This window comes from Ictidomys tridecemlineatus, chromosome 2, assembly GCF_052094955.1.
Source record: "Ictidomys tridecemlineatus isolate mIctTri1 chromosome 2, mIctTri1.hap1, whole genome shotgun sequence".
NCBI lineage: Eukaryota > Metazoa > Chordata > Mammalia > Rodentia > Sciuridae > Ictidomys > Ictidomys tridecemlineatus.
The window spans coordinates 153611505-153637551 of NC_135478.1; the positions used below are offsets into that span (position 1 = coordinate 153611505).

The following is a 26047-nucleotide window of genomic DNA, read 5'->3' on the forward strand; positions in this document are numbered from 1 at the left end:
TTAAACATCACATCCATCTCTGTGGACCTCCTAAACAAATGCTGGTTTCTTTCACGTGTGTGTGTGTGTGTGTGTGTGTGTGTGTGTGTGTGTGTGTGTGTGGTGTTATAAATGTTTCTTTTTCTTGCAGTGCAAGAGTTTGAACTTGAGGCCACATGCATACTAAGCAAGCACTCTACCACTGAGCTACATCCCTAGCCCTTGTTTATATTTTTATGCCCATATTTCTTGTACTGTTCACCACTGGAATTCACTGAACTTCTAAAAAGCACTAGCTTCCTTCAGTTTGGCTATTCAAACAACAATCCATTCTGCAGATTAGCTGTTTGGTCAGATGCTCTGAATAAATAATCTTTTTTTACATTTGATGTGTGCTTTATAGAACTTTACTGCTAATCCAAAGAGTTGGGTCATCATAAACTATAAGTATTATTTTGTAAATTGGGCTAGGTTTTACAATATGTAGATTGTATTTACATACATATAATACATATAATATTTTTGAATTTCTCTTCATTTTCTTTTTTTAAAAATAATTTTTATTTTTTTAATTTGTATTTATGTGGTGCTGAGGATCGAATCCAGTGCCTCACACATGCAAGGCAAACTACCAACTGAGCTACAACCTCAGCCCTCTCTTTATTTTCAGGTGATCATTAGACAGAGACACTTTTCAGTTGATCAATAGTCAGAGACACTTGCCTAAAAGTTTAGTTATCTATGTTTCAATCTCTTTAGTGATTGATAATTTGTATGTAAGCCAATATTAAGTATAATAAGGATGTCTTAATCTCTGGAACTATCAGTAAACTGATCATTAACTTTCCCTTTATATTTTTGGTGTATGAGATTTGGGGTTCTTTTGAACTCCATGCTTCCGGAACCCAGTTGCTTTTTGTGGGTGGGTTGCTGAAGATTGAACCTAGGCCTTTACACATGCAAAGCAAGAGCTATACCTCTAAGCTACATCCCCAGCATGCCCCTCCCTGATTCTACTTTAAGTACTATAAACTTTTGCTGTTAGTGTAAACATAAACTAAGAAGGTGTATGTGGATATGGTGTGTTGGGGTGGTAGTGACAGTTGGACTTTCACATGGATTCTTACAATCAGCTTTAACAGTCAGGTTTAGCAAATTCTGAGTCCAGCATACGGTACCAGGCAGGGGAACCATCAAAATATACATTATATTATCTGGTTATCAATATAATGAAAAGTTAACATGATCAGGAGTTCTAGCAGGAGATGAAAATATCTGGAATGACATATGCCAAAATGTAAGTGCAGAGTAATATAGTTTAATTTTAGCTTGTTCACTGTTTTCCATTTTGCCTGTACAACATACAAATATTATCTACAAAAAAAGTTAAAAATAAATTCAGAAAAATAGAGTGCAATTGCTTCTCTGTATGCTTTGATGCCTTTGGGAAAGGCATCCAGAGACATTCTATAATCTCCTAGACTTTAATACTCTAAAGAATGTATTCTGGGGTTGCAGTTGTGGCTCAGCGTTAGAGCGCTTGCCTAGCAAGTGTGAGGCCTTGGGTTCGATCCTCAGCACCACACAAAAATAAATAAATAAAAGTATTATGTCCAATTACAACTAAAAAATAAATATTAAAAAAAAATGTATTCTTACTATTTTAAATTGTATTTGTTATGTTAAATTTCAATCATATATAAAAGTAGAGAGAAGAATATAATGGTCTTCCAGATGACTATCACTCACCTTCAGCACTTATCAATATTTTCTAGTTTTGTTTGACTGGATTTTAATTTTGAAAAGCAGAGGAAATGATATTTAGTATTTACATGTTGAAAAAAAGATTAAATAAGATAATAAGTTAATTTTATAGTCTTTAGAAGAAAAATGTATACATCCTATGCCAAGCATACAGTTCCATAATAAAATATATTTGTGAGATACTCAATTCCTCTATCGTAATTTTAGAAAGAAACAAGAGTTTTAATACTATTATACATATACATCCTAAGATTGAAAAACAAAAAGCTTCCTGGGTACTTTACTTTCCAAAACACAAGCATGAAATTTTATTTTAACTGTGGTCTATCTTTGAACTTTCTATTTTTTAGAATTTCAAGATTCTTTTATTTCTCTTAGTAACAATGGGCATTCCTTATGATAATTATGTAATTTAAGTGATACTGTATTGTTTTAAAAGTGTCTTGCAAATACATCTACTATTAAAATTCTAGAGAGAGATAGGTTTAAATGAAAAATTTCTTTTAAATATATATCTATAATTGGCTATTCCTTGGCAATTCCTATCTATGAATTTAAAATGTCTAGAAAGTTCTTAAGAAATAATATTTGTCATAAAAGATTATTATTGGTGGGTTTATTTTAGAATTATTTAAGTTTCTATTATCTCCCTTCTAATATTCACAGACATTTAGAGTTTTTGGCTAAATTTTTGTGTAGTGGTTCCTTTTATTTTCTTTTGATGGTGGTAATCAGAGATTGAATTTAGGAGGACTACCACTGAGCTACGTTCCCAGCCCTTTAACAATTTTTAAAAAAAATTGAGGCAGGGTTTTAATAAGTTGTGTAGGCCCTCATTAAGTTGCTCAGGCTGGCTTTGAACTTGAAAACCTCCTGCCTCGGCCTCCTGAGTAGCTGGGATTATAGGTGTGCACCACTGCACCTGGCTAGTTCCTTTTTTGTCCACCTATGTTTGTAGGTATACTTCCCATGGAACCTGAAACAATAGGACACTATTTACTTTGCACATATTGTTAGAGGAAAAAAAATGAATAAAGTCTAATACAAATCTTCATCCAAGACTAACACTGTTGCTGTCTAAATAAGAACATTCTCATGGCATTAGGCAAATAAACTAAAACCACCTATTTTTAACACAAGAATATATTTTAGTAGTAGATTAAAAAAAAAACCTAAGACAAGACTCCTTTCCCCCTTTGTAATGATAAAATTGTTTTTTTTAAGAAGAGAGAGAGAGAGAGAGAGAGAGAGAGAGAGAGAGAGAGAGAGAGAGAGAGAATTTTTAATATTTATTTTTTAGTTTTCGGCGGACACAACATCTTTGTTTGTATGTGGTGCTGAGGATCGAACCCGGGCCGCACGCATGCCAGGTGAGGACGCTACCGCCTGAGCCACATCCCCAGCCCCATGATAAAATTATTTTACACAAACTTTTAACTCCTTAAGTTACTGTTAACTATCTTTTGCAAAGTTAACAAGTGCCTTCATATAATAAGTAGACACTTAAAATCATAGTTGTGCTTACTGGCTTTTTCCCTTTTTGGCTGTGACTGTCTATGGTTGGTTTCTTTTCCAACAAGGCAAACAGATGAGCAGCCCCAGATTTGGCCTTGGAATATTCAGGTGCCAAAACAAGTGTCTCTCCCATGGCGATAGCTCCGTAGGCAATTGCAGTGAAAACTCTGCCAAAAGATAAAGCATTTGAATCTTAGGTCCATCTTAAGACAATAGAACTCCAAAAACAAAGGAAAAAGCAGGCACAGGACTCCAGTACTATGACTACATAGTACCATGAATGCCAAAGGACCAACAGGTATCTTTTTTTCTGCCATGTGCTTGGTATGCCAAAATAACCTTTGCAGCTTGGGTAATTTTAAAATGTCTCTTCTGGTTAGAGACACAGATCAAAGATCCCAACTGATTGGAAAACTTCTTAGCTACCCTAATGTAAGGCTTGCTTGCTTGGAGATTTGACAGAGAATTCAACTGACAAAAGGAAGAATGTCTCCAGTTGTGAGATGAGAGTTGACACAGTAGATATGATGTAGGTTTTTTTCTTGTTTTGCATATCATGTAGTGAGAACTGATCACTGAAGCTAAATGACTATCTGCCTGATATGTTGCACTTTTTAAAGAACAAATCATGGGGGTTGTACTTTCTTAGGTCTCCCAATCAAAACCTAAGATATATCTTATCAAAGGTTGGAGGTTTGCTATAGATGATGATCTCAATTTCAAAATTTGCTCACTATAAAATGGTAAGCAGGAAAGTCATATTTGGAAGCATACAGAATATTCAGTTATGCCATATAATGTGACTACAGTTAAATATTTTCCTCATATTTTCTATTTCATTTTAGATATGAAAATACACATCTGGAATGAAAAACAATGCATTCCAGAAACTACTAAAAGAATAATTCAGCTAAAGCTGGACAAGACTCACTGGCAATATTTCAATATTAGACAATAAAAGGACATTACTGAACCCACTTGCTTGTTTGCTGTGCTGGATTCCAGCAAGGTAAACATGTCTGGGCTATTAGTGAATTTCTCCTTCAGTGTACATACCTTAGTGAATTTTTCCTCCCTTTTCAATTTCTCACTCAGTATCTACCAAGGGTTGGGTGTTGTAATCTCTCGGTAACCTGGACCTTAGATCCTGAATCTTGTTGGTTTTACAAAGATCAAACACAGCATAAAACATAAAAGCAACCAGTTTACTAGTATGTCTGAAGCTAAAATTATTATAGTCAATAATGCTATGATGGTAAGGCATTTTTAGTGCTAATATTTATAGAAATTGTTTAGATCTCAAAATGCCATTCAAAATGCTTGATACCTGGTTGTAAACATCAAAGTTAAGTAACTCAAAAAGTTTTTTTTTAAATTTTTTTAGTTGTAGATGGACACAGTATCTTTTTATTTATTTATTTATTTATTTATTTATTTATTTATTCATTCATCTAAATACATAATTGTGAGGGTGGAGGCTTCAATCTAGCCCTTGTGCCTGTGGAAGGTAAATGACCCAAAGGATGGGGAAGAGGTTTCAGTAGAGAAGGGACAGCACCTGCAAAAGCCCTGCCATTGCCTTTATCATGTACGTACTGAGGGAGGTCTAGAGGGGTGGGTGCTGATGTTATGGAGGCCATGAGGAGCCTAGAGGGGGAGAGTGAACTGTGTGGTGATGGATTGACTATCTGGGGGTTGAGTCAGGAATACTAATCTTCACTCTTTTCTCCCAAATGGACTCCGTATAAAGGCAGGCCAAGAGCCATGCAGCTAGAAACCTGGTTTGCTACAGAACCTGTCTTAACCTAGACAGACCCAAGTAGAGTGAGCTACACTGAAATTCTTTCCCACTCAACAAATGTTTATCATACAGCAACTAATACCAAACTCCATAACAGAGTTTAACAGGGTCTTCCAATCTGGCTTAAACTCCTGGAGCATCTGAGTTGAGAGCCACCTCACCCCCAGAGAAATGCACAGGCCAGCTCTCCATGCCCCTGTGGGCCTGCAGGCATTCTGCCCATTGTGGATAAAAACAAGGACAAATTCACCAGGTTGGCAAATATTTTAAAGTCACTAATAATACATTTAATATTAATCTATAATTTCTTATGTGTCCCCTTCACACCTATGAATAAGTTTTTAAGAAACATTCCACAGTTCAGAAATGATTTGCACATTGAACTAACTCTTGAAGTAAATAAGTCAAACAGGAATTAACTTGAAATTTAACTTTTGAAACTTTCATAAGCTAATTTTATCATGGAAGAAGAAATATTACCTAGAATTTATACTTATCTGGCACTGAATCACAGCCTTTGGGTTGGCACAGGGTTGAGAGAAGTAAGAGGTCTGGTTAAGAGCAGCCCAGCATCTTCAGATGCTCCACCTGTCTTCCCTGGTGATACGGGTTCTCTAACTTGAGCGTGGTCACTCATCCTCACTATGTTGAACCTTTCAAACTGTCTGAGCCATGGGTGAAATCCTGTCACCTATCTTTGCTGTTAAGATAAAACTGGAATTTTATAAAAATCCTTGGGATAGGAACAACATAAAAAATAAGTATAGAAGTGAAAAATCCTAATTTTAACATAATTGACCCAGGAATAAGCTGCATAGTTATGAGTTCCAATAGATTTGTATTCCCTGAACCCTACCCCCATATCCAGTTTGTAGGCCTTTGGTGACTTATCCTAATAGAAAGTTTAGTGGCTCTGAAGCCAGACCATTGAGATTACATCCAATCTTCACTGTTCATTTACTATCTGTGTGACCTAGGGAGTACTTCTCCGCGCTTCTGTTTTCATATTGGCAAACAGATGATATGAATATCTACATCTTATTAAGTTGTTACAGAGTTATTAAGACACTTAAATACATAAATAATGTACAGTGCTTAGTACAGAGCCTGGAACATGAGTGCTCAGCAAATGTAAGTTTCTTTATTATTCCTCTCATGGAATGAGAATCAATGAGACACCTTCTGTTACAAAATAAGCCCTCACACTTTAGTAGAAATATTAACATAGCCCATCAAGTCACAGCTTTTGAAGTTGCCACTCAGTAAGTTTTTCTCTCATGGATTGGAAGGCAGACTATCTTTCCTCCCAGAAATGGTCTGTAAATGATTCCCATGCTCATTCTCTTTTTCCCCCTCCATCCATACAAGCTCAGAGATCCTCTTCTGTGGAAAGTCCTTTCCAAAAGAGATGGGTGGAAAAAAAATAAGTCCCTGAGGTTATCTGGTACTTTGGATCTTATGAGATATTTTTATATACATGATACCATTTGATCACGCAGGAGATAATTAGAGCAAAAACTCATATCACTGAACAAATAAGGAAACTCCAGCTCAGAAAAACTATGCAATTGGCCCAGGACCTCAGTCATGCCAGTCTTAGGCTGGAACACAAGCCTCCTTGCTGTGTGTCTTCCTACTAAGTGCTCCTTCCAGTGAAAAGCTGACCCAATGACCTTTCCTGGCATGTTGTCCCCATCTTGGGATCTTCACAGGCCCTAGACAACTATTCTCCTTTGGTTTCTCTACTTGGATCCCTTTGGTGATGGATCTGGCCTCCATTTTGTTCTTCTATCTTTCTGAAAACCTCTGAGGAGCAGTCAGGCGGGAGCTGGGCTGCCATGGTAGTGAATAGGGCAAGAAGCCTTTACTATTTTCTTTGCTTTAGCTAACTACGTCTGCTTTCCAAATAGTGATGATGACATGCACAGTTCTTTCATGCTACATGGCCTACAAGAGCAAAGATGGTGGTGGAGGTCCAGAGTTCTTCTTTCCATGCCTTAATATTTCAAGATGTCAACTCACTTATGTTTGCTCTTTTGACTGATAACCACACTTAATAACAAAATTCCAATATTATTTCCTCTCAAGAACTGCATTTAGATTTTAGGAGGAGTGGCCAGAAACACAGGGGCTGTCTGTCTCTGCTTCTCAGGTAGTTTTCAAAGGCGTGGCTTTTATTATTGTTGTACCTACTGTCATGTTTTGATTTTCTCCTATGTGTTTACTGTATTTAGCTTCTTACTCACAGAAGTAGAGGAAGGCCACCAAATAGGGTTTGGAGAGTTACAGAAACCTACGCTGGGCACCGGTGCTTGCTGAACTACATTACAAAAGGCAAGTCAGAGTCCTGCCTGATAGCACCAATATAAAATGGAACAGGAGAAAATAAAGGTATTTTGTATTTTCAAAACATTATACATTTATAGCAAAGTAACAAATCCAATGTTGCCAGTTTAAGAAAGGGAGAGGTAATGTGTTTTGCTTCACACATGGATATAGGAACCTAGACAAGAGATTTTCTAATTGCCTAATCCCTGGCTTCAAGGCTGTAGATTAAAAATGTTATCACCTTATATAAATGCTCATTTCAGAGAAACTTCTACAATAATCAACAATGATTGTTGTAGAAGTACAATAATGAAGGTAAACAGAGACCACTTTTATCTTAAGACATACATGTTGACTTTTTTTTTTCTTTTGAGGATCTTTCTCTAAACAGATGTTCTGATAATCTACTATGAGCACATTAAGAGATTCTGATGTTAAAACTTTGGTGTGTGTCATTTTTTTTTAAGTTAAGGAAGGACACAATGCCTTTATTTTATTTATTTATATGTGATGCTGAGGATCGAACCCACATGCAAGGCAAGTGCTCTACCACTGAGCCTCCACTTCAGCCCCTGTGTCACCCTTTTCTAAGGTACACTGTCATTTCTGAAAGAGAGATAGTATATCCCACACCTGTAGGTATAAACCTTGAAAATACATTCATAGTGTATTGAGAAAAATCTTTATTTTTAAAAATAAACTAAAATATGACTTCCCCCTTTTACTTTTCTGTACCACAATATAGGAGATTAAATCCAGGGCCTCATGCATGTTAGGCAAGTGTTCTAGCACTAATCTACATCCCCAGCCTCTTTTCTTTTGTTCTGAGACAGGGTCTCCCTAGGTTGTTCAGGCTGGCTTCAAACTTGGGATCCTCTTGCCTTAGCTGCTAAGACTATAGGTGTGTGCCGTCACACATGGCTCATTCGTATTTCTTTAAATGTGAATCTCAGATCTTATGCCTTGGAATGATATTGGATGTTTTCTTAAATGCCTTATGTCAGAACTGTGAATCAGACTTTGTGGTGTGAGTTCCAAGCATCCACATTTTCTTTTTTTTTTTTTTTTTACCGGTTTCTTGATTCGTGAGTTGGGAAACCATTTATTTGGAGAATGGCACAAAGATATTTTTACTTACAAAGAATTATGTAAAATCCTACTAGAATTCTAGTAGGATGGAACTTTTTTTTTTGTAAACCTCTTCCATTCAATTAGTTGATTAGAAAGGAAGTTATATTTCATTCTGAATTTGTAAGTCACAGAATCTTCTAGGCCAGATATAATGCAGTATGTCTAAAGGATGCTTTTGTACATTCATAATAGAAAAGGTCATAAGGTGTCTAAGAAGAATAAAGATTTGGTGTTGAAGAAAAATCTCATCTATTCCATTATACTCAGTACCATACTCTTATTTCCCAGAGAAACTTTTTTTGTCCATAATATAATAGTATGCGCATTGTTACTCTGAAGGCTTTTTGAATGAAACTAACAAAACAAAACAAAACAAAACAAAAAAACAGCGATACTAGCTGCTGTAGCTCAGACAACTCCCTGTTTCTTCCTTCCCTTGGGATATAATTCATGAATAATTATTCTTATGTTAATTGTCCTACATATGTTCTGACAGCTAAAATGCTTATGTCTTTAGAAGATGATCTTTTCAATGAATTTAATTAAAAGAAGTATACTAGGCCAGCGTGTGTGTATGTGTGTGTGTGTGTGTGTGTGTGTGTGTGTGTGCGCGTGCACGCGCGCGCTGATTGGGGGACACGTTGTATTGAGGCCTTTTTATTCTCCTATATTTCTGGGCTACAGAATAATCTAAGAAAGCCATCTGTTTCATTTCTGTTAAGAATCAGCCCAGATCTGGATATTAAAATATTTGTAAAACTAAGAAAGGATTACTGAAAAAAATATTTTTATGTGTGTGTGGATATATTCTTTTAAGATTTGGCTAAGCATTAGTAATAGTAATAGTAAATACATACTAAACAAAGACTGGCATGAACTTGAATTTGTGCTTTGCTAGTTGCTGATTATGTGGTTTTGAGCAAGTTTAGTCTTGAGTCTTAATTTTTCTTTTTGGTGCCGGGGGTTGGCGGGTACTTGACTACTGAGCCACATCTCCAGCCCTATTTTGTATTTTATTTAGAAACAGGGTCTCATTGAGTTACTTAGTGCCTCGCAGTTGCTGAGATTGGCTTTGAACTTGCAATTCTCTTGTCTCAACCTCCCAAGCTGCTGGGATTACAAGTATGTGCCACTGCGCACTGGTTAAGTCTTAATTTTTCCTACCTGCAAAGTAGGAATAATTATATTTCATAGAGTAGTTTAAAGGATTAAGCAGGCAATGCATGAGAAATCCTTGATATTGATCAAAAACAAAGGTTTAATTAATAGTGATTATTGTGGGCAATGGAATGGTTGGAGTCTTGAGAGTCCCCTTTCAGGAAACATTCTCTTTGGCCTTGCTGGCTGGCATGAAACAGATTGGCTGTGGAGGAATATGGTAGCTAAGATCCTCTTGCCAGAGGATCTCTTCCCACAGAAATATCAAGTTGTACAGCTCATGTACCAAACTAACTTCACAAGAGCTAAGAAAATCAGGAGAGAGACCACCTAATAAAATGAAAATACTATTGAAGAAAACAGGAAGGATAGCGCTGACTGTATTACCTCTCCCTCAACTGCCCGAGGCCAAGCATGGCCCTACCACTAGGGGAATGTGTGTGATTGAGCTGCTACAACTGATAGACCAAGTGCTGACTGTCACCAATTCTCCTCCAGCCTTGGGTGGCTGGGCCACAGGATTCTATCCGCTGGGAGGCAGGGAATGAAAGCTAGCATAGGATTTTGTCTTGGAGCCCAGTGCCAGGTCTACTGTGGTGAGACCAAGTATCCAGTAGAAATTGAAGGCCCTGTAGGGAGGCCAGCTCTAGACTAGCCTGCCTATGGGATCTTTAGCAATGGAGCCTCTAGACTGACCATGGCATTAGGCAGATCTTTGCAATGGTGGGAAAGATTTGAGTTTTGGTCTGCATTATTTCCAGCCTTGGAGTGGGCCCTGGGGTATACCTGCTCTCCTGTGAATGTATAGGGTCCTGCAGCATAAGACTCAGTGCAACCCAATTTAATGTCAACCTTGATGGTAAGGGACTCTCTCTACCACCTGTTCCCTAACCTCAGGCAGCACGACTAACACTAGGTTTGTCCTCATAGACAAAGCTCTAGAATTTCCCTGGTACCCAGTGGCCAGGCACCTGCCCTTCTGTGGGACAGGCTTGTATTTTGACCTTATCACTGCCAGTTGTGGTGTGGTCCTTTCACCTTTAAAACTGTGCATGTCCTTAGGGCTATGAGATTCAGGTATGACCCAGCTTAGTCTCAGCCTGGGTGGCCAAGAGACTGCCTTTACCAAAACTACCCAAACTCAGGCAGCACAGAGTGGTAAAGATCCCACTTACTGGGGGTAGAACAGGGTATGACCACAAAACTTTGCCAAGAAACTTAATGCTGGGCTGGTAAAATATAGCAGTGGGCAGATTCCAACAGCCCCCACTACCAGGCCCACCTAGGAAGAGAATGTCTGAGACAGCTCCAGTGCCAGGGAAGTCATCTGCACTGGTTCACTGGACTTCAGCTCTGGCCACCATCACCTGTGACTGGCTGCTGCAGGCTTGGGCCATTAGTTCATCTCAGCAATAGTCAGGTTTCACTCCAGTGTTATGCTGGTCTTGGTAGGCTATGAGGTCACATGTGACATAGCTTGGTGTCACTGCTGGCCCAGAGATGGCTGGGGCTGGTCCACTCATGGTGACTCTGACCAGAACCAGGTAGAATCACACAGCACCTGACCAAAGGCCAGTCACTGTAGAGGATGCATCTGGTCTACCTTGGCCTCAGGGAGAGGATTGTGGGGACAGACTACTTGTTCTAGGTATTCTCCTGTTTCTTTCTGGAAAACACATCACCAGGTTATCTGGGACAAACCTGATTACTAGAGGATGGGGGAGTAGGTGGGGAATGGGGAGAGACAGGGAAATATTGATCAATGGGACAATGCGTACTGAGTTACAGTTAGAGAAAGAAGTTTTGTGCTGTTGCATACTAGGGTGACAGTAATGAGCTGTACATTTTAAAAAGCTAGAAGAAAGAATTTTGAATTTTTTTGCCATAAATGAATAGAAAATATTGGAGGAGATGAGTATATTTAACCTAATTTAAACATTATGCAAAGAATACATGTTCTATAACATTAATATGCATAAGTTTTATGGATCATTTACAAAATAAACAAATTTATAAAGAAAGTGATTGGCATGATTTTGAGGTCATATCACTTTTGAATTAAGAAAGTCTCTGCTTAGTTTTAACACAGAGAAATCTCAATGTAAGAAGAAGGAGATTCCCAGTTATACACATCTTAATTTTATGTAAATAACTGTAGGATCAGTCTTCCTGCTCACACACCTGGTGTTATATGTATGGATACAGAAAGAAAAAAAATAGTTTAAATCTGTGAAAAATAGGAGCAGTGTCAGATTGATCCTGGAGGCATATTTCTACTTTCCTTATTTTAATTTTTGTTGCTGGGGATCAAACCCAGGGCTTCAAGCATGCCAGGCAAGTACTCTGCCACTGAGCTATATACCCAGCCCTCTCCCTTTATTTCTGATTCCATTATTCATTTAATAAATATTTAATATGTGCTGTGTCTACCACTTGTTGTGTGATTTATGGAAATATCCTTAATAATAAGATAGTCTAAGACCACAAGAAATACAGAAGCAAAAAAGACAATCTCAAATTGTGATGTGCTATTAAAAAACCATAATAATGGGAAAGATGAGGAGGGAATGGTACAGGGACCACTTTGGTTCATCAGTGAAAGCCTCTCTGAGGAGCAGATGTGAGAGTGGAAGCTTGGTAATAAAGAGGCCTGGCACAGACCTGGGGAGTGATGGTTCAGGTAAACAGAAGAGCCTGCAAAGTGCAAAGATGCTGAGGTGGAGAGTTCAGGGACAGTGTGGGGCTGCTATGTATTTCACAAAAGGGACAGTGACAGATGAGGTTGGAAGGAAGGCAGAAGCCCCATCATGTGGGGCTTTTAGGTCATGGTAAGGAATTTTGTTTTCTTCAAGCTTTAATTGAAAGTCATGACACTATTTTAATGAATCAAGACATTGGTTTTGTGGCTTAAGAATTTTAATTCTGTTTGGGACACATTAAGATATTTTTAGACGTTCATGTGGGGTGTCTAGAAAGTAGTTGGATTCGAATTTAATGTTCAGGGACAGGGTCAGAGATGGAACTACAAGAGAAGAAAGTTACTGGGACATTTGTGGTAAACTGTCAGACTGGGTGAGACCATCAATGAGAACGTATGAATGAAAATTCTGAGAGCTCTCCACCCTCCAATACAAAGAAGCCCAACAGAGAACAGGAGCCTGTAAGGCAAGGAGTGAAGCCTAGAAAGAAAAGTGTTTCAGGAAAGATTCGTGAAAAGCCCCTGAGGGCTGAAGTGGGGTTGAAGCCAGTGATGACCCTGGCCATGAGTCTTTCTAGTACCGTGGTGGGAAATAAGTCTTGTCCAGAAGCAGTTTAGGAGAGATTAGAGATGAGAAGGTGTCCAGAGCAAGAACAAGCAATCATTTGGGATCTGGCTGAAAGGACAGCAAAGACCTTGGAGATAGGTAAGAGGAGCCTTAAGGGAAGGAGTTTTCTTTTCTTTCTTTTTTTCTTTCTGAAGATACGTGATTATAAAGCAAAGAGAGCATAATGACAGAGAACTTGAAGAGAAGACTTGAACATCATCTGTGAGAGTTTATAAAATCACACGACATCCTACATTGCTGTGACTGTTTAACTGGCTTGTTTTCTAGTCCCCAAGATCAGTTGTGCTCAAAGAATGAATGGTTCCCTGGGGATGTGAGAAGGTATGAAAATTTAGAGCAACACAAGGACATTTTTCTGAGTTTCAAGCAATGGGTTTGTAATCAAACTTTTATAAGCTTGGGAGTGTCTGCACGACATTACAACCAAGGGAATTCTATTGATTAAATCGGGGCCTATGACCTGAATAAATTAATTTATGTGATGCCAGATTTTGCTTCTTCCTAATCTGACTAATTAGCCTATGTAATCAGAATGAAGCCCGGGGCTACATGCCATAATTGTTTATAGGTTCACACCAGCGAAACTGCCCATTGTTTCAGAGGCTAGGAGAACAAAGTAGAACAGGGACCCTGTGTTTTTCTGTTGAAGTTTTAAATACAGATATCCCATTGTACAAGAAAATCTCCCTTCAGGAAACTGCTAAGTACTGTTTTCTGCTAAACTGCTTAATCTTACCTCATCATTAGGTAAGATTCAGGAAAACTGGATTGGTGAACTGTGGATTGTTTTCTTATCAGTGCCTAGTAAAGAAACTTCCTGGGAAACTTAGTCTGCACTTAATAAGTGAAAATATTTTCATGTGATTAGAAAGTAAAACTGATTCCAAGTTTTTCTGAAATTATTTGGCTTCAAACAAGCTCAGGCCATTTCCTCAAATGGAACATGACCACAAACACAAACATGTGCCACCAATGAAGGTATTCAAAGGAACATCCTGAGACATGAGAGGTAGCACCCAGAGAGGTGTTCCCAGGTATTTTCTAAGTGGCAGCCTTTTGGGAAAGGTATAATGTCCCAAGTCATTATTCAGAAGAAGATGCTTCTTGCTTGGATGCACATGTTTCAGTGAGCTTTTTGAAAAAGCATAATGCCACTTTTTGAGTCAAATATTGTATGGGGATTTTCTTTAGCTCTAAAGGTTTAACGATGACATTTATAATAAAATTAGCCATTAAGTTGGAGCGTTCATTCTGAGCTTCCTATTTCTGACATTTTATTTTATTTTTATTATTATTATTATTATTATTTTTTAATATTTATTTTTTAGTTCTCGGCGGACACAACATCTTTGTTGGTATGTGGTGCTGAGGATCGAACCCGGGCCGCACGCATGCCAGAGGAGCGTGCTGCCGCCTGAGCTACATTCTCAGCCCCTATTTCTGACATTTTAGACGTAGGAAACTCAGAATGAACACTAAAAGTTGGAATTTATGATTTCAGTTAGTTGTATTTAGATTATTTCTATGAAGTAAAGAAATTCATAACTTGGTGAACCGAATTCTAAACTATCACCTTCAACCAATGTGTTGTGAAAGAAAGCCTCACTGGCAATCATGATTAATTCCCACCTGTGACTTTTCTGAAGGGGAACACTACTCATTTATATGCTTTGTTTTCTGAAGTGTTTACTTAGCAAAGAACTCAGCCTTACTGATTTGTAGTCATACTTAATATTATTAAGATATCTTTATTCTGGGAATTCCATAAAGTCTTGCAAATTCCCTGAGGAGTGGATATCATGAAGACATATATTGTTCCTGCATTCCCACATTCTAGAAAATAAAATCTGTGAGTGATTCATTTGGGGATTCAATTTAGATTATTAGTATTATATAGGTATCAGTATTTTACCATTAATTTTAAAAAAAAATTTTTCTTTCAGGTGTAGTTGGACATGATACCTTTATTTATTTATTTATTTTTATGTGATGCTGAGGATTGAACCCAGTGCCCTGCACATGCTAGGCAAGCACTCTACTACTGAGCCACAACCCCAATCCCCCCACTTACCATTAAATATTTAAAGAAAGTTTAATATTTTTACAGCTATTAAGCAACAAAAATAGCTTGATTTAATCATTCCACATTGTGAACATATATTAAAATATTACATTGTACCCCATAAACTTATAATATGCACAGTAATTTTCGACCAGTTAAAAATCAAACATATATATATATACATATATTTTTACATACACACACACACACACACACACACACACACACATATATATATACACATATGTATATATTTAAGTTTTCTAAGCACACCTTGCCCACATATGTGATTTAAATGACAATTCTCTGTATAAACTAGATACCTTTGGTTAATATGACCCACTTACAGGGTTTTTGTATATGCACAACTTACATGAACATGCCCTCTGGTGTCATTCGTCCAGCTTGAAATAAATAGGCTCCAAATCTAAATGCTGCTGCATAGGCAAAATACACAAAGGCATGGCTGAATGCATAACAGCTTCCTATGATCTGTCCTTTCTTCAAGGTATTTCTGAAATGCGTGATTTACCAAACAATGGTACATGAGTTATAGTTGGATCAACTTAATACATGTAACATAATGAATATAGCACTTTGAAACGTTATCATTTAGTGGATATATATTTTAAGTATTAAATAAATGAGATTTTCTTTTTACTACTGAGAATTATTATAGAGAAGACATGAGATAAATGATTTTCTCTATAGTGATATACTCTATGGTTTAACAAAGATGTCTTCATTTACTTCCAAATGAATGGATAAAGTCTGTGAAAGGATAGTAAAGAAATTTAGTTTAGAGAAATGAATAAATATTCTCTAATTATCTACAACAATCTTGCTTTAATAGAATACATAGAGGCAATTAAAGGGTGATACCAACCACAGGCACAAGTGCAGAAGTGTATAAAGTAATCACAGTGTCGCTAAGCCAGTGTGATAAGGGGGGCTAATTTAATAAACAGGTTTGCTGTAAATCCATTTTTAAGAAAATTTATTTTAGTTGTTGATGGACCTTTATTTTATTTTTTTGTTTATATGTGGTGCTGAGAATCGAACCCAGCACCTCACACATGCTAGGTAAGTGCTCTACCACTTGAGTCACAACCCCAGCCCTATACATTTGTTTTAAAACATAAACTATCCTAGAGATTTAAAGTAAAGGGATGTACACTCTTTCTTTCTTGAATACGTTACTTCCTGGAGTCTTTTTTCTGGATAATAAGACAGATGTGTATACTTCAGTGACATGGAAGATCTAAAATGTTTATTTTTAATTGTGTTTGCCCTTGAGTTTTCTTCATGTCTTCTTAGTAAAGTTGTGTGAGAAATTATGATAGGCCACTCTCAGGAAAGATTCTAGAGCAGGTGGATTGCCAGGCAAACTGCCAGAGTATTGGGAAGCACTGATGTTACAGGATAGCACAGTCAACAGCGTCGGGATAGTCACCTGTGTTGGGTCTGAAGAGTCTCCTCATATGTTTGCTCAAAGGCTTTCTCTCTTGTTAATGACACTATAGTATGTATGTTCTCCACAGCTTCAATTGCTATCTTATAAAATAGGACAATACAATAAGGACATAAAGTTAGTAATTCTTATACTTTTCTTGGTAGTGAATTCTAGTCATGTACACTGGGGACATTATAAGTATATCGGGTCAATAAGATTTTCTGTCAAGTATTCTTACCTTCCTCCCTCCATCTCCAAAAATAAGATCCAAAAATTACATTTCAGGTAATAAGCTTAAGCACAAAGTTTTTAAAAAAGATTTAGTGTACCAAGTTTAGCTTCCTCAAGTCTTTATTGAATATCAGTTTAAATTGGTTCCATGGGCTGGGGAATATAACATTAGTGAGCTTTATGTTCATATGCAAAGGGGCTTCTTATAAATTTTGAAACAATTCAAGTAAAAGATAGCAGAGAGAATCAAAGAAATAATTGTTTTATTCTAGAACAGAAATGCAAATAGCAACTAAAAAGGACTCAGGAACATTTCATAATAGTATCATGCGATGTGGCTATACAATTATTTATAAGATAAAGCCATTTCTCATTTTCATGTCTATGAATTTAAAAAGATATTGAATACAAATATAATTAATGCTTTCCCATATTTATAGAGTTTTCAAAAAGAATGTGTAATAGCATGGGATCTCAAACATAGGAGGCTTTTGGCTTAGAAGAACTATTTGAATATGAAAACACAGACTGGCTAGAAAGAGAAACTTCCTATTTTCTCTTAGACTGGCTCTGTAGGTTCTGTAGGTTGTGGGACAGGTAAATACCCAGCATTATTTATTTATTTTGTGATGCTGGGGACCAAACCCAGGATCTTGTGCATGCTAGGGAAGCATGCTACCAACTGAGCTACATCCCCAGCCCCACCCAGCATTATTTGAAGGACAATTTGGATTGCAGGAGAGAACCAGATTTCTAAATTGTGGTTAGGACACCCGGATTCTGCTTTCAATTTTGATGTTGAGTTGTTTAAAATTCTCATTGATTTCAAAATGAATGCAAAGTGCTTTTTAAAAACACATTGTATAGTATGCAAAGGAAGATAGATACGAATGCTGAAATTTCCTTTGAGGGGGAAAATACATGAACAACTACGAAAAGCCTTTGTGATTAATTTTGACAAAGAGAGAAAGATCCTTACAGACACCTAGAAAATACTGTACTCTTTAAAAATAAAGCCATTTTAAGTATGAAAAATAAAATGTTTGATGACCTATTCAAATCTATACACATAATTAAAGAAGAACCAATATGTTTTATTGGTCTATATTCTAAATTTGTCTTTGGTAAACTACTTACTGAAAGCTATAGGGAAACAACTCAGATTGACTATTTGGTGTTATTGGTGGCATAGTTTGAGGTTACTCTAATGACACAAAAGAAAAGTCAAGGGGATATGTAACTAAAGCTCATGGTACCAAAAATAAGATGAGGACAATCTAATTAATGTTTCATGAATTTAGAACTTGTGCAACTTCTAAATCATACCATTTAGGCTAAATAACTGCTTACTGCCTCTGAGGCAATTATTTGGTAAGTAGTTGAGTCTGCATAACTCAGCTGACATTCCAGGGTCCTTATCTAGTACAAGAAAAGTGGAGAGGTTCAAGGGTCAGCACAACAGATTAGCTGACTCATGTGCTCAGCATTCCTGCTCATTCATGGTCTTTATACTGTTCCAGCCTTGTTCCAGTCTCTGTGATATTGACCATAAAGACGTCTAAATCATTTTTATATTCAGAAGGTGTTCACCACTGTGGTAAATGATTACGGTATGTGTATCCAGACCATGAGAGGAAGAGCCTAAGCCCTGGAATATGTGGCTTAGAGAAGACTCAGTATCTTCATGATACAGCTTCTGAAAGGCTGTCATGAAACTCAGCTTTTGGACTTTTTCCAAGATGAAAGCTAAGAAGAGCAGGATAGAAGGCATCGAAAATAAATTTTAAAAGCCCCAAACTAACAAAACCTCACAAAACCCCTAACACCAAAACAACAACAACAACAACAACAAAAACCACAACAACAAAAATCCATTACTGCCTACTGCCAGGGTTATCTAAAGGTAGACTGGGAAAGTAATGCTTTGCTTACCACTGAGGGAAAGAGCCGGTACTTAATTATATCCTTTGTCATTATGTGCTTCCTGTCTTCCAGCCACTATTCTAAGTGTTTTCCATATACTAATGCTATTTTATGTGATACACGAATCTGTAAGTGGATACTATTATTATTCCCATTTACAAGGGAGAAAACAAAAGGTCACAAAGGTTCACATAACATGCTCATATCACACGTTTTAGTGACATAAAGTGAATTCTAACTCAGCCAATTTGACTCCAGATCCTGTGCTGTAATGGACCCTATCACCATGCCCTGTCTATATCCTGTTCTATACTGGTCTGGTCTCTGTGTTTGTGTGTATATCTATCTATATGTATGAGTGTGCATGTATACACACATACCTACCACATACCACTTTACAGATTCCTAAAAGATGAGGTTGATATATTATAAAGATGGGAGCTCTGATTATTATTTTTAAATGTTATACTGGTAATAAGAGCCTTCATTTTACCTTTCCTGCACGCTTAAGTTCTTGCTTATCCTTGTTTGCAAATCCAGTCACTACTGCGGTTTCAATCATTCCAGTTAGAGCAAGTACTGGAGCAATGCTCAGAATCAAGAGTGTCATCTCCCATCCATATACAAGGGAAATGATAACGGACAATCCCATGTTGGTTGCATTTTGCATTAAGACACCAACCCTTGAACTTGTTGCCTAGAATTAGACATATTTTTGGGAAAAAAAGTCAGTCAGCTTTAAACTTATAAGATTTCCTCTTAGCATTTCCTGCAAAATAAGGAAGGCTGTATTATTTATTTTTTAGGATTTGTACTTAGATTTATACTTTGAATTTATACTCAGATATTAAATGAGACATATTTTTAAATGCTCTTAACTTAGGAATCATGTTTTATTTTCTGCCTCATTTCCAATATTAAGACCCCACATGAACTAGCTTTCAGTGTAGTGGACCACAGTATAGAACAATGTCTAAAAGCATGAAAGAAGCAGGCTATCCGAAACTATGACCTGCTTAGAGGAAGACACTTCTGATGCTTCATTTGAGATCTTTCTTTAAATAGTTCTGCAGAATTTTGTACTTCAATCTGAGTTAAGTGTATTTATTGAAACTTGGAGTTACAGGACTTCTCAGTGAGATCTACACAGTGTGTACACACATACACTCCCACCCTACCTCTAAATCCTAACTTAGAAACTCTTACAGAGAAGGTTGATGTTTGAAAGTAGCAGAATCACAGTTGCTGTTCAAAAAAAATTTAACAACAACAACAACAAAAAGTAACAATCTTTAGCTAAGCATTTTTCACTGTTCACTATGTATAAAGCTGTGGTCCCGTGTATTGGGAATGTTATTGGACAATAAATATCTTAATAATTAGTAACATGAAAGTAGCAGTTTTACTACATGCAAAACAGATGTGTATTTAAATTTTAAGGGTTTAGAAAAGATGGTTTGAATTATGTATGAATTCTTTGAGTGTTTTACATATTCCATTTCATAAAGAATAAAAAGGAAGAGAATGTTATATTTTAGCTTATATATCTACTAAAATTGAATTTAATTTATCTTTAGTAATAGTCTAAGGTAAATAATTAATTTTTTTCTTAATAAAAATTTTTGCTTTATGGAATCTATAAAAATAAGATCTTGTATTTTAAAAAAATTTTTATTTGTTCTAATTAGTTATACATGACAATATAATGCATTTTGACACACCATACATAAATGAAGTACAACTTCTCATTCTTCTGGTTGTACATGATGGAAAGTTATACAGGTTGTGTAATCATATTTGCACACAGGGTAATAATGTCTGATTCATTCTATTGTCATTCCTACTTCCATACCCGCTTCCCTCCCTTCACTCCCCTCTGTCTAGTCCAAAGTACTCTGTTCTCCCTGCTCTCCATTGTGAAAACTAGCATCTGCATATCAGAGAAAACATTCAGCCTTTGTTTTTTTTGGGGGGATTGGCTTATTTTACTTATTTCATGTCATATAATATTCTCCAATTCCATCCATCTACTGCCAAATGCCATAATTTCATTCTTCTTAAGATCTTGTATACTTTTAGTACATTTGTTTTTTCATTTATAAATTCTCTCAGTGAAGATATGATAATCATTCAAGGAACTATAACTTAAGCCATCTGGGTTCACACTGAATATTCTTTGGAGTACAGTGCTTTGTGTTGGAGAGGCAAGAGTTGATCTGGAAAGGCCAACATGGAGAGGAAAGGAGAGCAGAAGGGAAAGCAGATTGAAAGAGGCCAAAATAGGATGAAATGAGAATGTCAGTCACCATAATTTTCATACTGTTATTGTAGCTAATATGTAAAGGTGCTCAAAGAACAGCCAACACTTACTGAACAGAAAATAAGCACTTCACCTTCACTGCCTTATAACAATCTCTTTTTAGTTTTTGTTGCAGTACTGGGGATTGAATTTAGGGCCTCATGTATGTTAGGCAAATGCTGTACCACTGACAAATTACATCCCCATCCCTTATAACAATCTTATAACAATGCTAGGAGATAGATACTGTCATTATGCCTGCAATTAATTACTATGCCTGCAATGTAAATGAGAAACTGAGGTAGAAAGACAAAATAACTTTCCCTCAGTCGTTTTGATTTCTAACAAAAGATAAAGAACTCTTTGTTCTTTGAAGTCATTTGAGATTAAGGGCTGACCTCAAATCCTACTGTCCTTTGCATACTCACGGATGATTTCTTATGACCAAAAGCATTCTTTCTCTTAATCAAAATCATAAAATTAATATTTGATACATGATTGCCATCAAACCCTAAGACTTCATTCAAGTCTTGTCAGTTATCTAAATCATGATATCCTTTTATAGCAAAAGGATATCCAGTTCAGAATTGCAAACTCCATTTAGTTATTATGTCTCTTTAGCCCATTTCAATTTGGCATAGTTCCTCATTCCTTACCTTGATGTTCATGACTTTCAATTTTTTGAAGATTATAGGCCAGTTATTTGGTTGACTGTCTCTCAATTTGTGCCTATCCTCTATTTCCTCATGATTAGATTCAGATGATGAATTTTTGGCATGCATAACACAGGAGTGATTCTGTTTTCTTCTCATTGCATCTCATCAAGTGGCATGCAACTTTGATAGGTCCTATTCTGGTAGTGTTTACTTATATAATTAATTAAATGGTGTCTTCTATGTTTCTCCATTGTTAAGCTATTTTTTCTTTTGTTAATTCATAAGTGTTTTGAGGTGAGTTTCTTTGGAGCTATACTAATATTCAATTTCTCATTAAACTTTATTTATTTTGTAGTATAAACTAGGTTCTTGGTATGGTTTCTTATTTTTGTCAAGTGGTTTGTAAGTCTCTCTTTCTTCTTTTTTTTAACTGGGGATTGAACCCACAGGCACTTAATCACTGAGTACATCCCTAGTCCTTTTTATTTTTTTCTTTTAAGTTTTAAAATTATTAATTAATTAATTAATTTTTAATTAGTTATATATGACAGCAGAATGCATTTTGATTCATTGTACACAACTGCAGCACAGCTTTTCATTTCTCTGGTTGTACACGATGTAGCGTCGCACCATATGTGCAGTCTTGCGTGTACCTAGGGTAGTGATATCCATCTCATGCCACCATCTTTTCTGCTCCCATGCACCCTTCCCATCCCTCCCTCCCCTTTGCCCAATCAAAGTTCCTCCATTTTTTCCATGCAAAGGCCAAATGTTCTCTCTGATAAGTCCTTTTTATTTTGAGACAGGGTCTCACTAAGTTGCTGAGGGTCTTGCTAAGTTGCCCAGGCTGGCCTTGAACTTATGATCCTCCTGCCTCAGTCTCCCAGGATGTGGGGTTACAGATAGGAGCCATCACCCTCAACTAAGTCTCATTTTGATATAGAAATTGTCCCAGGATGTAACCACAAGTCCTCTCAAGTCAGTTTTGTTGTCTTTTGACATGTCTTTATCAATCTTTGTATATGTTCTTATTTTCTGACATAGACTGATTTTTCAGATTCATCTTGCACTACCTCTGCCCTACCCCTGGAATCAATAATTTCTCAATATACCTCTGACTCCTTTTAGTGGAGATGTTATTTAGCTGTCAAAATATGAAACTAATTATGCTCATTATTTTTGGGCAGGACTGTGAAGTTATGTAAATGTGCATGGATGGATGCATGCACACATTTATATTTATATTTTCTTCTCTATTTATGTTGAAATGTATAAATGTATAAAGGTTTTCATCAACAAACTATTTTTCCTCCATGACTAAGTAACCTGTCTTACCTTAAAAAAATCAAATCTGAAAAACAAATACAATATTTAACTATCAATTATTCAATAACTGTGATTTCAGTCCAAGGCTACACGTTAATTTCAGTTTTCTCCATTTCCATAATTTGTTACCTCCTTTTCACAAGTGAAAAATCTGGTTTCCATTTTCTTTAATAGATTCATTTATGTGATTAATCTCTCTGTGTTCAACCAATCTGGCCCTGGCCACTCCTCTGCAAAATATTGTTCTGACTTTGCTCTGGCTCTGCTCATCCCTGTAATGGGCTGTGGTGACACATGGATGCCCAGCAAACCATGGCTGGGCTCCAAAACCCAGCTCTTCCCCTTCTTCCACTTTGATGGAGGGCTAGCACTCTTAGCTACTTCATCATAGTAGTGTCCAATTGAAAAATTAAATATATTCATTAAAGTGTACATATTAGATATGACATTTCTTATTTCCCTTTTTGGTCTCTATAAATTAGTCTAAGTAAATGTGTAAAGGATAGAAAAGGTAGAAACATCATAGTATGAGGTAAGATAAAAGATGTTCTAGAAAAAAACTTCAAATAAGCAGATTTGTTTTTATAAAAACTACATTTTATTAATTGTATTGATTTTTTTTAATTTTCAAATTTTTAAAATAGTAATTATTATTTTGGTACTGAAGAGTACACCCAGCAAGGCCACCACTGAGCTACATCTCTAGCCATTTTTATTTTTTATTTTGAGACAGAGTTTCACTATGTTGCTTAGGGCCTTGCTGAATTGCTGAGGTGGTATTGAACTTGGGATCCTCCAGCCTCAGTCTCCTGAGTAGCTGGGATTACAGGCGTGCACCATCATGCCTGACTATGAATCTTATTTTATTGGGACACATGACACTTAGTGCTGGGATGGAAAAATGAGAACCCTTATTTATTTACCTAGAAACACAGTTATAATAGACTACATTTAAAAATACATGTTTTGGCCAGGCACAGTGGCATACGCCTGCAATCCCAGAAGCTCAGGAGGCTGAGGCAGGAGGATGGCACGTTCAGAGCAGCCTCAGCAATGGCAAGGCACTAATCAACTCAGTGAGACCCTGTCTCTAAATAAAATACAAAATGGGTCTGGGGATGTGGCTCAGTGGTTAGGTGCCCCTGAGTTCAATCCCTAGTACTCTGTCCCCCTACCCCCCCAAAATAAATGTTTTGTTCTTACCATGAAAATGTGATCATTAGAAAAAGCTTAAATAATGTTAAAATTAACACTCTTCATATACTGACATCAGATTAGGATTATTGTTTGTATGCAGTTGTGTATTCCGTTTTTATTGCTTTACATTATACTACAAGTTTTTTCTTGATCAATAAATACTCTTAAACATTTGACTTTCTTCCATTTTTGTTTTTATTCCCATGATGGGGGTAGAACCCAGAACCTCATGCAAGCTATGTAGGCAAATAATTTATTATTATTATTTTGCTATTAAAGCTGCAATGAACATGTTATTAATGCATTCATGATATATGGCACAACTTTTATACAGTTTAATACATGTATAATTGGAGTCCCTGAAGAGAGAGGTGAGAGACTAGGGCAAGAGAAAAAAAAATGAGTAATTAATGACCAATAAATTTTCCAAACAGTGAAATCCACAAGTTAATAAATCCAAGATAATCGTGAACTTCAAGCATAAGAAGTAAGAAACTATATGAAAGTCCATCACAATTTCAAAGTCAGCAAAAAAGAAAAGCATTAAAAGCAACCAAAAAATATATAGAGGGGAAAAAATACAGATAATTACAGATAGTTTATTGACAAAAGAATAGGGAGAAGAAGAATGTACAGCAATGTTTTTAATCTATGAATAAATACATCTGTCAACATCAAAGTTTGTAGTCAGTGGAAATGTATTTAAAAAATGAAGGTTAAATAAAGACTTTGCAGGCATACCAAAGCCAAAATAATTAATCACCATCAGACCTGAACTACAAAAAATGTGAAAGAAGACCTGGAGGCAGACGGCAAATTATAACAATGGAAATGTTTATCTAGAACATGTAATGAAGAGACCAGAAAAGTTAACTATGTGAGTCAATATATAACTGTTTATGTTTATTTGAAGTTCTTTAGGAGACAAGTGACAAATAAAAATAATCATGATGTAGAGTTGATCAATAAATACTCTTAAACATTTAACTTTCTTCCATTTTTGTTTAAGAGTATTTATTCTACATATGATGTGTAGTACATATGTAGAAAGAAACTGTATGATAATAATAGCAAAATATTGAGATAAAAGGGAGGTACACTATTGTCAATTTCTTTTCTTTTTCTTTCAGTTCTGGGGATTAAACCCAGAGCCTCAAGCATGCCAGGCAAGAACTCTATCAAAAGCTACATTCCCAGTGTTTTAAAAAAAATTGTTATTACTTTATTTTGAGACAGGGTCTCTATAAATTGTATAGGCTGAACTTCAACCTAGGATCCTCTTTTGTCAACCTTCATAGTAGCTGGGATTACAGATCTATTGAAGGGCATCTAGGTTGGTTCCACAGTTTTGATATTGTGAATTGAATTGAATGCATTCTGCTGTCATATAAAAAAACTCAAAAAACTATAGATTGATATTTGGAGGTAGACTGTGATAAGTGAAAGATGTATACTATTAACACTCTGTAACCACTATAATAATAAAGCAAAGATCCTCAACTAGTAATATCACCTCCCTTTCCAGAGAGAGAGAGAGAAAGAGAGAGAGAGAGAGAGAGAGAGAGAGAGAGAGAGAGAGAAATATCAGAATAATAAAGAATTTTAATCCAGAAGAAGGCAGAAAAATAGGAAAACTGTAAAAAGAACAAATGTGGCAGAAAATAGCAAAATGAAATATTTAAGCCTAATATTAATAATCACAGAAAAATGAAAATGGGCTGAGTAACCCAATTAAAAGCAACTTATAGGTTGCCTATAAGAATCACACTCTAAATGCAAAGACACAAAATAGAATAAATGTATAAGGGTATTGTCCATTTGGATTTCTTTGTAAAATACCATTTGAAATCTTTTGTGGATTATTTTTATTGTACAGGTCAAAACAACATGGGTTGCAG

At 36.3% G+C, this 26047-nt stretch overlaps 1 protein-coding gene across 1 annotated transcript in view; it reads right to left on the reverse strand.

Annotated features, from left to right (window-relative positions):
• The window catches only part of Abcb5 (ATP binding cassette subfamily B member 5), a 112543-nt gene that overhangs the window by 11993 nt on the left and 74503 nt on the right, over positions 1 to 26047 (reverse strand). Inside the window, exons 20-23 of the mRNA XM_078027807.1 lie at positions 19165 to 19368; positions 16518 to 16618; positions 15438 to 15578; positions 3269 to 3425 (exon numbers count right to left, since the gene is read on the reverse strand). Of these exons, the coding sequence (XP_077883933.1) occupies positions 3269 to 3425; positions 15438 to 15578; positions 16518 to 16618; positions 19165 to 19368 (603 nt within the window). The remainder of the gene's footprint in view (positions 1 to 3268; positions 3426 to 15437; positions 15579 to 16517; positions 16619 to 19164; positions 19369 to 26047) is intronic.